At 41.1% G+C, this 14,009-nt stretch overlaps 1 protein-coding gene across 1 annotated transcript in view; it reads left to right on the forward strand.

Moving 5' to 3' along the window:
* LOC121864702 overlaps positions 1-13,898 on the forward strand; it is a 34,624-nt gene extending 20,726 nt beyond the window's left edge. Inside the window, exons 6-11 of the mRNA XM_042363861.1 lie at positions 247-477; positions 579-736; positions 10,417-10,574; positions 11,595-11,778; positions 12,491-12,620; positions 12,816-13,898. Of these exons, the coding sequence (XP_042219795.1) occupies positions 247-477; positions 579-736; positions 10,417-10,574; positions 11,595-11,778; positions 12,491-12,620; positions 12,816-12,980 (1,026 nt within the window). The 3' untranslated portion in view covers positions 12,981-13,898. The remainder of the gene's footprint in view (positions 1-246; positions 478-578; positions 737-10,416; positions 10,575-11,594; positions 11,779-12,490; positions 12,621-12,815) is intronic.
* Positions 13,899-14,009: the final 111 nt, after the last annotated feature.

A 14,009-nucleotide genomic window follows, 5' to 3' on the forward strand; every position in this document is an offset into this window, starting at 1 on the left:
AGCGAGGAAATTGGAAAATAGTAGTAGAATGCTAGGTCTTGGGGCTAAACACAATTGCTTCTGTTTTCTCATGTTTGTGTTTCAGATAATTTTCGTCATAGGTGTTATATTCATGTCAGGTGCATACATAAAGACACACAGGCTCATGCAGACTATAGGCACACATACAGTAACATACACTTTTATGTACACAGATACACATACATAGGGAGGCATGAGTTGACTGGAATATTCTTGATAATGCAGCTGTTAACCAATCGACCAGACTCTGCAGCTGTCAACCAATCGACAAACTCTACAGCTGTCAACCAATCGACAGACTCTACAGCTGTCAACCAATCGACAGACTCTACAGCTGTCAACCAATCGACAGACTCTACAGCTGTCAACCAATCGACAGACTCTACAGCTGTCAACCAGGTTATTCATACAACTATGAACTTGATCAAACAGTTACAAAATAGATCGTGCCGCTCAGTCAGTTTCTGTGTAGCTGTCGACCTCTGAGTCGCGTGTCAACCTTCGTTCAGCAACCAAACCCCGTGCAGCTGTTAACCAGACCGTGCAGCTGACACCCCTCACTTCCCCCCTCCCGTGCCCGTCAGCAATGTGGTGATGAGTCAGCCGGCAGTCAGGCGTGCATAAGACCGTGGTGCGGCACGACTCCACCACAGTTCACCGCAGACCCTCGCTTCGTACACAACACCCGCAGCCGTCTTCTCTCGCGCCCTTCTCTGTGAGTACTGATCCATCCGTGTCCTCTTGTGTGTATGTCTTTCTCACCCACTCCTGTGTCGGTATTGCTCCTCGTCTGTCTTCCTCTACGAATATTTGCACCGTCAAAATACTCCTCAGTGGATAGTATCCCTGCCACGCCCCACACTGAGTATTGCACCATCCTCCCCCTCCTGCGTCCACCTCTGTGTCCTCCCCAGTGAATATTTGTCCTGCCACGCTATCGTTTATGAGTACTACTTTGTCTTACCTCTACGTTTTCTGTGAGTATTCTTCCTCACACGCCATCTGTGAGTATTCCTCCTCACACGCCATCCTCTGTAAGTATTCCTCCTCACACGCCCTCCTCTGTAAGTATTCCTCCTCACACGCCCTCCTCTGTAAGTATTCCTCCTCACACGCCCTCCTCTGTAAGTATTCCTCCTCACACGCCCTCCTCTGTAAGTATTCCTCCTCACACGCCCTCCTCTGTAAGTATTCCTCACACGCCATCCTCCTCCTCACGCCATCCTCTGTAAGTATTCCTCCTCACACGCCATCCTCTGTAAGCTGTAAGTATTCCTCCTCACACGCCCTCCTCTGTAAGTATTCCTCCTCACACGCCCTCCTCTGTAAGTATTCCTCCTCACACGCCCTCCTCTGTAAGTATTCCTCCTCACATACGCCATCTGTAAGTATTCCTCCTCACATACGCCATCTGTAAGTATTCCTCACATACGCCCTCCTCTGTAAGTATTCCTCCGCCGTCAGTACTACCCTTATCTCACCTCTCAGTTACATCTGTGTTTCTTCAGTTCATTAAAAAACATGAGTCATCTTTCGTTGTAAACTAAGGATTAAAAAAAAACCCGAAGGAGGAATTCATTATTTTGGATGATTTGTCGTTACTTCAGGATGATCGTAAGAGAGCTCTGACAGTCGGGTTATTTTGTTCGTGAAAATGTTGTTCTTTATTAACTTGGACAACTTAGATCTTCAATAAGCTCTTACAAGGAAACAGTTTATCATGCACTGAAGATCATCTGTCAAAATGCAGTTCATGCAGTAGAGAACATCTGTCAAAATACTAAGGAAACATCTTTTTGTTATGTTTAATTTGTAATACTGTAGTGTACAGTATGTTTGTCTCTCACCTCGTGCCTGGGGGAATTGTTGTCAAGTTATCGCGAATAATTTACACCTGTCCCTCGTACGTCATGTCTTTTATTAACCAGGAATTGTTGAACTGGCGTTAAATTATCGGGCAGAAAATTAAAGCACAAGGGCTCTTTTTATTTACTTTCGTTTGCTTTCAGACTACACTCATATTTAAAATTTTTCCTAATGTTATGATATAATTAATATATTTTTCTACAATAAATTTCCGCAGGTAACAAAAACTCTCACATCTATTTAATTGTTTTTTCAAATATTACCCCATTTTACTTAACATACTTTTCAATATTATGAAATTATTAAATATATTCTCTGTATTTATCTCTATACAAATTCATACGGTACCAAAAATCATAATTACTATTTCAATGTATTTTTGTTTTGCCTTTATACTAGTCCACTACGTAAACACATCTTTTTATCTAACACTTCAATAATATACTAACGAAGAACGTGTGTTTAAACCCCCTGTGCTTCAGGCGTGCCGTCACTGTAGTCACGTGAACACCAGCCAAGGAATATGAAGGAACTCGACAGGATATAATTCATTGGGCTTAATTTCCTCCATGAGAAGCCCACAGTTGAAGGCCAATGTGACCCTCGCCTAAAACTCACTCATTATCCTGACAATTCATCTTTCTACCTTTGTTTATCTAAATCTCTGTAAGTCTTTCTATTTATCTCTTTAACTTATTCTTCTATCTATCTATCTATCTTTCTATTATGTCTTCATTTTCACTTCTCTCTTTTCTCCCTTTCAAGCACAACCTTTCCATCTGTCCTTTCTTTCTTTCCCATGCTTTCCCCCTCTCACAGAACACACACACACACACACACAAACGCCTTCCCTCCCACACCTTCCCTTGACAGCAAAATTCCTTCCCATCTGTAACTAATTAGCATTCCTCTCACCATTGTCTTCTCTCCCTCTGTACATTAGCTCTCACTTCACCGCTTCAAGATGTTGTTTTGTTTTGCTACTCACACACACACATGACTAATTATTTATTCTAACTACTACTACCTTTAATCGCCTATGGGTTTACTAATGACACTAATTATGACTCTAATCATCACCCTCCACTGTTCTGCTTGATACATAATTATACCCAACTGGTCTTTAATCACCGCTGTACCCTCTCACCCCCCACGTCCTCAGTGCGTTGATTTTCAGGCCTGCCCGCATCACAACTAATAATACACCCATTATTATACCCCTAAAGTCTCGCCCCTATTACCCTTCCCGCCGCCCCTATTACCCCTCCGCCACCCCTTACCCCTCCGCCACCCCTTACCCCTCCGCCACCCGTTACCCCTCTGTCGCCCCTATTCCCAATTGGAGGCGACTCATGGTTTCTCCCGACCCTTCCTCCTCTTCCCTCATTTCCGGTGAAACGAAAACTACGGCAATTTTTCCACGTGGTATCTTCTTTCAATTTTGTTTTCGTAATATGATACTACACTTTAGTCACTGGGAACAGGAAATAATGAGGGAAATGCAGAGACAGATTCTGTGAGGGTAATTCAAGTGAATTACTGGAACGAATCTCTGAGCCTGACCATACAGTAAACCACTTGAATCACCAATCAAATCGACGTGTTGCTTCACTGCCTTCCATTACCCTACTCCTCCAGTAGCCGGAAGTGCTTTTGTATATAAAACAGAACGAATAATTCACAAGGATTCGAACCACTCAACCACAACTCGAATCAGGGACTTTTGAAACCCAAGGCCATTTCTTTAAATCGTCATGAAGCTGGACTTTTCGATTTTACTTCAACACCGCAAAGAGTCACATGTTTTTCAGCATCTCTACGACACTTCCATATATATTCATCAGGAGTAAATCAGACTCATATACAGTTCCTCGTTTTTGGTGTTTATGAACGATATCCGTCAATCGTCAGTGATGGCTAGCGGATGACAGGAGGGATGCGGGCCCCAGGCAGGAAGTGGGCGGGTGGGTTCCTCCTCACTGATCGCTGCTAACACAACAATCAAATCTCTCCGACTGTGTGCTTTCATGACAAGGCAACCATTATTTTTTACCACCTTCCGGAGACACTGTATGACTACTACTATTTTTAACTCCCATTTATACTATCAACTCCTACTCCTCCTATTACTATCACTACTGTTATTACTACTATTACTATTATCACGCTACTAACATCCTAGGCAGCTACAAGGTAACATATCGACTTTCTATACAGTCCCAGTGTATTTATGACGCCCTTGTGACCACCGACTCGATCGATCATGTAGGTAATGTAAATCAATTGTGTGGGTTTTCAAGACGTGTTTATTTAGGTGTGGAAATTATCGTAAGAACATTGGTGCATTTAAGTATCATGTCAAATTGCTTGAGAGAGAGAGAGAGAGAGAGAGAGAGAGAGAGAGAGAGAGAGAGAGAGAGAGAGAGAGAGTTAAGCTGTTGGCCTGCTGTTCATTGTCATGGTGTCTGGTAATTTATCCGACTCTCTTCCCCTCTACTGTCTCTCTCACTCTGTATGCTTTGTCCTCTTTGTTTGTCTGTCTATGCATGTCTGTCTTTCCGTCTGGCTTTCTCTCTGTTTGTCTCTTTGTATATGAAACCCATTAGAGTCTCAGGATAATCTTGACTCCATCTTAACCACGTGTATGTTGTAGTTCTATAGAGTTAAATACGTTCTCGTGTCTCCAATAAAGGATCTAATATTGACCTATGAGCAGTTCAGTCATATTTACGAGGATGAATTAAGGTAGAGAAGTAATGAGATGAGTATTTATGTCCAGAGGATAATTATGAATGTATCTCTGTGGCATAGCTTCAGGGAGTCAGTTAGATGGGTTATTGTGTATCCAGAGAGGTGAATACTTTTGACGAAAAAAACACTGAGAATTCTTCAACAAAAAACAAACCAATTCCTACATAGGGGTGAGGAGGGAAGTATGTGTGTGTGTGTGTGTGTCTCAGTAGCCGTGGTGTGTGTGTGTGTGTGTCTCAGTAGCCGTGGTGTGTGTGTGTGTGTGTGTGTCTCAGTAGCCGTGCAGAACTCGTTACCAAGCTCACTAGGGTCTCAAGGGCAAGTGAACACGACCACTGAACTCCAACACGCACTAGCTGCTTTTGGGCGAACAACTGAACACACGATATTGTACTCATAGAAAGAATATTGTAATGTTAATATCAAGCAGTGGAATATATAGGATAGAGAGAGAAGAGGTCTGATGGGTTTACGTATTTTATAATATCCTTTGGTAATATTCCGAGTCTTTTTGCATTACTCATCTCCTTCCCTCCATCTTTCCTCCACCTTACTGGTTTAACCCTTTCACCCTCTCTCTCTCCCTCCCTCCATTCTCACACTCCCTCCCTCATCACCTGCCCCCTTCCCTCCCTCTTGTCGTGTTCATGCTTCACTACCATTGCCTCCTTCCCTCCATCTCCTCTCCACTCCACCCCCGTTCCTATCACTTTACTCTCTCTATAAACCATTATTTGTGTTTTTCTATCTCCACCCTTCCTTTCTCTCTCACTAATTCTCTGACTCCCTCTTTCCATCCTCCCTCCCTTTCTCTCTCCTACCCTGATTCCCTCCCTCCATCCTCCCTCTCTACCCCCCTCTCTTTCTTTCCCTGATTCCTTCTCTCCTCCTTCTCTCTTTGATCCATCTCACACTACATCAGAACCACAATTCTCCTTGTCAACTCTCACCTCCTTTCATCCCACCCTCTCTTGTTCCCTTCCCCACCCCTTTCTCTCTTCTCCCACCTCTCTCTCCCTTCTTCTCGTCCCCTTCTATAATCCATACCTCCTCTCCCCCACCTCTCCCCCCTCCCGCTAGGTCCACCTCCCCATAACAACAGGTACACACCATCGACCCGTAGAGTGGACAATGGTTGGTGTCCACTCCTGCTCTTAATAAATCATTGCTCGACACCCCTACTAAGCGTCACCTAGCACCTGAAGGATCACTGGACCTACCTAACTCACCCGTGTGGAATATTAATCATGGCACCACCTATATTATTGCTTACTGGATCTATATATCATCATTATATTATATATGAATTACTTCTATTCGTTCTGAACATACTAACAATAACAGGTGTATATACTGATAAAGTACCTTGATTATATTATGTAACATCTGTATTGGATTTACTATACTAATACATTAAATCGCTCTTGTACTTAGTGTATGTATTGTCGCTATTTTTATAAACCACACTTCCACGCTCTTAGTGTTGAATGTATTACACTCCACGTTAATACAAATCATAAAAAAATAGTTTCTTTTTATTTCACCAACCAGCTGTACGATAGTTAATAATTCCCATCTATCATACTTGTTAATGTTGTTAATCCTATATAAGATTTTCTATGTTTTTATGTTAAATGTGTTAATTATAAACCTGTAGCCAAATTTGCATAATGGAAGGAAATTATTATTATTTTTTAAAGTCAGATTTGATACGGATTTCACTCCTGCACATGCATTGTTTTTTCTGTCTGTCCAACGTGATTTTCTCCATTTGTAGTGTGTGTGTGTGTGTGTGTGTGTGTGTGTGTGTGTGTGTGTGTGTGTGTGTGTGTGTGTGTGTGCGAGAATTAATGTTTACAACCCTAGGAGCCGACATGTGTGAGATGCTTCAAGTCAGAACAGTAAAACACAAACGTGACCGATTAAAATCCACCGCCGAACAACCTCACTGGAATCTCTCAATTTCCACCAGTTTCCTACGTGGCAGCTGAGCATGACTCCCCCACAGCCGCATCTGTAAAGTCACGGACGCTGGTAACTGATTTATGATGACAAACCATTAGCAAATATTACACATTGTCGACAATTCCAAAACAGTAGACAGGTGTGACAGGATTGAGAAGACAAGAGGGAACTTTGACAGGAAGAGACAGGAATGGTAAGGCCTATCGAATCTAAAACCAAAAAAAAACCAAAAAACAAAAATAACAAGATCTGAATAATGCAGAACAAACACACACTATAATAAACCAAGGCAGTTAACCCCTCTCTCTCCCCCCCCCGCAAACACTATATGATTGGATAAAACAGTTTAAACACCCATAAAAACCAACAAACATAAAACTCTCTCTACAGTCCAAACAACAAAAACAGATTGAAGGCGACTAGGTTTTAGAGAGTTAGAACCCCTTCCCCCCCTCCAGCTAGGCACAGAAGGGTTTATCATGACAGAAAAAAAAACCCCACTAAGATATGAAAGGTTCAGCAACACACAGACACCACCGCACACTCTCAAGGTCACTTACTTGCTGTACAAGAGCCTAGACACTCCTGACTGTCATAAATTTCTCCGTAAATTCTGGATTAAAACCTTGGATGAATTGTAGAAATTTTCCCCTGATATAGACAGTATGGGAGACATGCACAGATAGATAGATAAAGGAAGAGAAAGAGACAAATAAATACCAAAATAATTAAACAAATAGAGTAATTCTGAAGTAAAATGTACACCCGGTTCTTCCCTTACGCGTTCATAACACAACAAAACACATAGTTAAGAGAGTTAGAGACTCGGTGTAAGAGCGATGCCATTTTGGTCATTCTGATGTTTAGTTAGGACTGGAAGTGTGTGAGGTGCATTGTAAACATCTTCATATGAGGGGCTTGAAAACATTATTCTTATGAAACATCGAGGATCCGGGTGTTATGAAGGTCAAAACAATTTTTCTATTATGTCCAGTGATGGTGGTTGTTGTGGTGATGGTGGTAGTAGTGGTTGTGGTGTGTTGTGGGTCGGTGTGGTGGTGGTGGTAATGATGGTGGTAGTGTTGGTGGCATTGTCTTCTCTTATCTCCCGAAACAAAAGAAAGAAAGATAGAAGAGAGATAATGAAAGAGAAGAAAAATTAAGAATAAAAAAAATCCTGATGAATAAAGAGAAAACAATACACAAATACCCTTTAAGAAACTGATGCCTTAGAAAACAAACAATAATATTTATATCCTTAGAAACCAGAAACCTCCTTCATAGAAAACAAACATCAAATATCATAAAAGGTGAAATATAATGCTTTTCAATGCCCCAAATCTCAGTCAGTCAGTCAGTCAGATAAAAGAGAACAACACACATATAGTATATCCTGTTTCACTCGGTCGGTCACTCTCCGGGGTGCAACGTGTCTGATGCCGCCGGCTGACTCTTCAAAGCACAAGGGAGGCGAGCCAACGTAGCCCGGATATTCTCAAGTCGAGTGAGATGTTCCTAAATGCTTGTAAGTCCTTCCCAAATGCTCGTAGGCTATTCTAAAAAGAGTCGTAGGTCATTCCCATAGCACAAAGGTCATTCCCAAACCATAGAGGTCAATTCCAAAGCTTCGTATGTCGTTTCCAAAGCTCTTAAGTCCCTCCCAAAGGCTCGTAGGTCATTGGCAAAGAACATAGGTCATTCCCACGGCCTCGTAGGTCAATCTCATAAGTTCATAAGTCGAATTTTTCCTCGCAGCTGAATATTTAAAAATTTATTTAACTAACTTGAAGCTAAAGTACATGACATGGAGTCTAAGGTGGCTTCCAGTTTACAGAAAGACCTTATTTAAGTTCAATACGTTTTCTGAACCACCTGAAGATTAGGCTTTCCAGCTTAGTTCCTCATGGTAATTCAAAACCCTAACCTAACCTAACCTAATGAACACATAAAGGAAATGAAATTATCTGTATATAGTTATAGTGGAATAATCAAATGGATTTTCAAACAAATTCAAACACGGAATTAAACACAACAACAAAGACTACAAACACAAAAATGTGAAAATTGACGTGAGATTTTTCGTGGTTTTCGAAATGTAGAAACAAAACGATTGTAAATGTCTGAGTGTAAATAGACCAACAGCCGCCAATGTGGTAGAGTCTAGGCTGTGTGTGTGTGTGTGTGTGTGTGTGTGTGTGCGGTGACGATGCAAAAAACCAAACCAGAACAACACATACATGACTCATCCGCCACTACCACCATCACATCACCATCACCATCATCATCACCACCACCATCACCACCACCACCATCACATCACCATCATCACCACCACTGGGAAAGAAGACTGATTTGAACACCTCCAATATGCAACAACAACAACAACAATGCAGACAGAACGTTATGTAATCAAACTCACAAAATATACACGTACTGTATCTTTCTGTGAATCATAATGGCCAGTGGAAGGTAAGAGGGCGTGTGTGAGTGTGGGTGTGTGGGTGTGTGGGGAGAGTCGTGGAAGAGAGAGAGTTTGAGGGAAAGAGAGTGCGTTGGGGAAAACGAAGTGGGTGTGTCTGTATGTGTGGGATAGTGTAGGATAGCGTGTATGTGTGTGTGGGGAGTAAGAATGTGAAAGGGAGAGCAGTCGGGTGTGGGGAAGACAGAAGTTACAGGGGGTGTGAGGAAGACAGAAGTTACAGGGGGTGTGAGGAAGACAGGGTGTGTGTGAGGAAGAGAAGGAGGGGGGTGTTGGTGGGGGGGACTCAAGGGGGTAGAGAGGGTCACCTTCACACACCGGTGTTCCCGCTACACAGTTTATTGTTCAGTCGAGGAAGTGTTCGCTCTCTCTCTTTCTCTTTCTTTCTTTCTTTCTTTCTTTCTTTCTTTTTTTCTTTTTACCTGTTTGCCTGGATTACATATACTTATCTATCTATCAGGTGTGTGTGTACATAAGTGGAAGTGAAAGATAGATTTAACTGATTCATTTCAATTATCTTAATATATACAGGTGTTTCTTTACAGGTAAATAAGCAGCCGTCAATATGAGTTAATAAACCGTATAGTGTAGTACATAATATAACCTCCTGTATGATTAGAAATACAGTAACGTACATAGGAACTCTCAAAAGAGTACTTCAAAATGACTGTACTGTAATTATCACAGGCTAAAGTAATCTAACCTAATGCAATTTATCCTAACCAAATAATGCTTTAGTTTTGATAGGGCTACAGGTAAACAATTAATATTTGAAATTACTTTTACATGTTTCATTATCATATTATTTCGTATTGACTTTAGGTTAGGTTAGGTTTACCTTATGACCTTTCCACTTCATGATAAGCTTAAGTAAATAATATCCTCATTATAATGATAACATAAACAAACATTAGAGTTTTCTTAGACGTCAAGTTGAGCATTTAAAGAAAACGTTTCATGGTAAACTCTGCTAATTTTCTCGTGTTTGTTGAGTTGCCTAATTTAGGACATCTCTTTTATCTATAATTCAAATTTATGGTGAGGGTAACAATCAGTGTTTGTTTTCGTCCAATAATAATCATGTAACGTAATTAATATTTACCTAATTGTGACTTAGAAATTGTAAGCCTGAGCCAGATCTAAGCAAGTTCAGGCATCTCGCATGATCTTATTCTGATATATTCTCAGTCTCCTCCTTCTCCTACATAATCTCTATTTCCTGACCTCCACAGGACTCCTATTGTTTGATTTCTAACAATATTCACAAAGCTTCTATAATCTAACCTTCACGTCCCCACAGAAGTCTCACAACCTGACCTCCATATCTCCCACAGAGCCACCACCACCACAACCACCATCATGCCTGAATACAAGCTGATCTACTTTAACGCCAGGGGTCGCGCTGAGCTGAGTCGTTGGATCATGGCTTACGGTAACATCACCTACACGGACGAACGTGTCGAGAAGGAGGATTGGCCCGAGAAGAAGAAGAGTAAGTATTGATTTTTACACGTGTTTTAGTTATCCTAAATGACCGTCTTTCCTGGTCTGGCTGACGTTGAATTTTCTACACGAGCAAATGGTCTTAACAAGTACAAGGACGAGTCTAGATAATTAAAAAGCTTGAGGCACAACTGAGTGTCTTTTTTATGGTGCTGCCGAGTTATATTATTCATTCAATACTTCCGGGATGGCCTCTGGGGTCAATTGGTAAGAGCGACGGTCTAATACGTCCAATCTAACTCAACCACCCCGAGTGGGCCATAATTCTAATGACTCCAGTAACAAGGCGTTCCAATCCTGTTCCCAACCTGGATGGGCGCTATTTCTGACCGTTAGTTTAGGTTAGCTGGGATATATAACGCTGGGGCCTCTTTGATTGGCGACCATTGGAAACACCCACGACAGGGAAAGATGATATGGCTTCTTCCTATAAATTACACAATGGCAATACAATTTAAGTCTTATTCTTCGACACAGTGACATTCAAAAGTGCACGACTGCAGATATTGTAAAATTGTTGCTTGGACAGAGGAAATAGTGTGGTATTAGTTTACATGGATAACACCCAACATTACTAACCTGAGTGTGTTTGCCGGAGAATCGTAGGGCCACTGTTAACACGTCAAAGGGAACGACAGCGTCACACACCGATTGTGAACTGACTCAAACTGGCCGTGATACCTGTGACTTTGGCGGTGATGGTCCTGTTGACTAGAGCGCTGCAAGGTACACCGACTACCCGGGTGCTAGTTCAGACACTTACCTTGTTTGTCTGGTCTGTTTTGATATTGGTTGTGACAAACTCCTCCTCATCAAGGTTCACCCCCACAGCGGGACAGCTCCCTGAAAAAGTTTCAAACGCCATCCCAAGTATATTGGAATTAATATAGGTTAAGGGGTGGAGTAGAAAGATACATCCTCAATGGGATACAATTATCTTCTAACAAGAACAATTAAGTAATGATACGTGGATTATTAATTTTGTGCTCATTCATCTACTAATTTACAGGTCTTCACGGAGGCAAGGTGCCGCTGTTGATGGTGGACGACAAGCCTCTGCCACAGTCTATGGCCATCGCCCGCTACCTGGCCAAGCAGGCTGGCCTCGTACCTCAAGACGACATGGACAGCGCCTACTGTGACGCCGTGACTGACACTCTCAACGATGTGACTGGAGAAGGTTATAAGATCATGTAGGTATAGGAGTGTGGTGCAGCGGGTGTCATAACAGACCCAAACCTAATCTAACCCGGCTATTAGGATTAAAACCCAGTCCTAACAGATTCTAGTCTTATTGAGCCTTAGTCCTAATATTCAGTTAAGTCTGGGAATATTAGCACTGGGACTTATTAAGACTTGCAGCCTGGAAAAGGTAACGTAAAGACATGATAAAGACATTATAGATACTGTAAGTTCCACCTATATGGTTCTTAGGTATTATAAACAAATCGATCTTGCTTTACGTATAGTGCCCCGAGCTCTCAAGACGGCCAGGCAACTATAGGCACATAGCAAGGTTGGGATGACTGGCTTGTCCCACGAAATATTTCTTTTTATTTAGAATATGAAAGTATTTGGAAGGGTTGTTTACTTGTAATTTATAATCAAATATAATAATGTCATGGATTATTTTGATTATTCTTGTTATTATTATTAGTAGTGTTAATATTATGATTATTGTAAGTATTAGTAGTCTGTCATTATTCATTAGCGTCTTACCGTGTGTCTGATGAATTCTTCCCAATAACTCCTAAGAACAGATTTTATATGACAATGACAGCAACAATAACAATAATGACGGTATGACAATGACAACCCAAGGGTGAGTTTTGATTAGATTGGAACTTTAGAGATTGTGAAGCCATATAAAACTAATCAACTGAACAATTCTTCTTGATTGGTCAGGTTCTCGTCCATGAGTGAGGAGGAGAAGAAGAAGACCTATCGGGAGGAGTTCTTCCCTAACGTGATGGAGCCCGTGTTGGTCAGACTCAACAAGCGGCTGGAGGAGAGAGAGTGGTTCGTCACGGACAAGGTCAGTGTCAAGATCTATAGACAAGGTTAATAAAAAGATCGAAAGATATGTACAGTGCTAAAGGACAAGGTCTGTTTCAGGGCCTACAGGTATAAGGTCAGTTTCAGGGTCCATATGTATAAGGTCAGTTTCAGGGCTTACGAAAGGGTATAAAGTGTGGTTTGGTCTCCTTTAATATAGTCTTCCCTTCCGTAGGTGACGTGGGCGGACTTCATGATCTCACTGGTGTTCGGGGAGGTGAGGAAGAGGAAGGCTGACCTGCTTGAGCCTTTCCCCAAGGTAGTGGCTCTCGTCCAAAGGGTCAGGGACCTTCCAGCCATCAAACAGTGGCTTGAGACATCTCCTGATACGCCATTCTAATCTCCAATGATTTTTTGTTTTGTTTTCACTTTCCAAAATGTCAACAATACTCTAAAACAACTATTTCTTAATTGACATTCTTTTAAAATATTTCGAGTCAGTGATCGTTTTCTAATTTGGTTCAACGTGAGTCTTAATAATTAGGACTTTACTTTAGTCCTCAGTGAACGTTTATTGTTTTTGCTCGATAAACACCATTCACTTTGAGACACCAGAGGCCTTATATGCGTGATAACATTTAGATAACGTTTGATTTAACTCATCATAGAGGGTCATATTAGCTCAAAACATATCCTAAAACTTAACCCATCACACCAGTCTAAACACGTCTAATGTTTTTCTTTATAAAGACTAAAACTAATTCTAAATACCAGGATATTCTTGTTCCGTGTATATCATATCAGAGCTCTTGTCAACATAACAGGATACTATGTCTGTTATCGGTGTGTTTACATGACCTGATTCACACACTTGTAATCAAACCTTACTATCACCTGTGCCTGACTCACACGCTCACAATTTATTCAAAACTTTACACACACACACATAATCTATCACACTACTGTATTACAAACCATCCATTCTTTTTAAATAAACTCTGCCTGACCGACGCTCATACGATCCGTCATCCTCAACAACTCAGATCCTTTAGTTACGACTTGTGATATTTAGATAAAGTTTTGCGTTTTTTTTTTGCTTGGGGTTATGTTGGATTTGAGATGTTAGACATGTTATTACGTTGACTGTATACGTATATATTATGAGAATCTTTAGGGAAATTGGTTTATGCAACAGTAATGGAGTGGGCTGTAATATATTGCTCTCAGAAAATAAATGTACGCAGTTTAATTCATTATTTAATAGGATTTATATAAATTCTTTATAATGAATATCTCACCAATAAAGAGTTTGAAAATTTCTTTGTGTATAATTATCGTTGATTAGGGAACAGATGTGTGTGTGTGTATGTGACAGTGGTTACCTTGAATTTTGCCCACATTTATATAATTGTTACTGTGTGAGTTTGCA

The sequence above is a fragment of the Homarus americanus genome, unplaced genomic scaffold, assembly GCF_018991925.1.
Source record: "Homarus americanus isolate GMGI-L3 unplaced genomic scaffold, GMGI_Hamer_2.0 scaffold57965, whole genome shotgun sequence".
NCBI lineage: Eukaryota > Metazoa > Arthropoda > Malacostraca > Decapoda > Nephropidae > Homarus > Homarus americanus.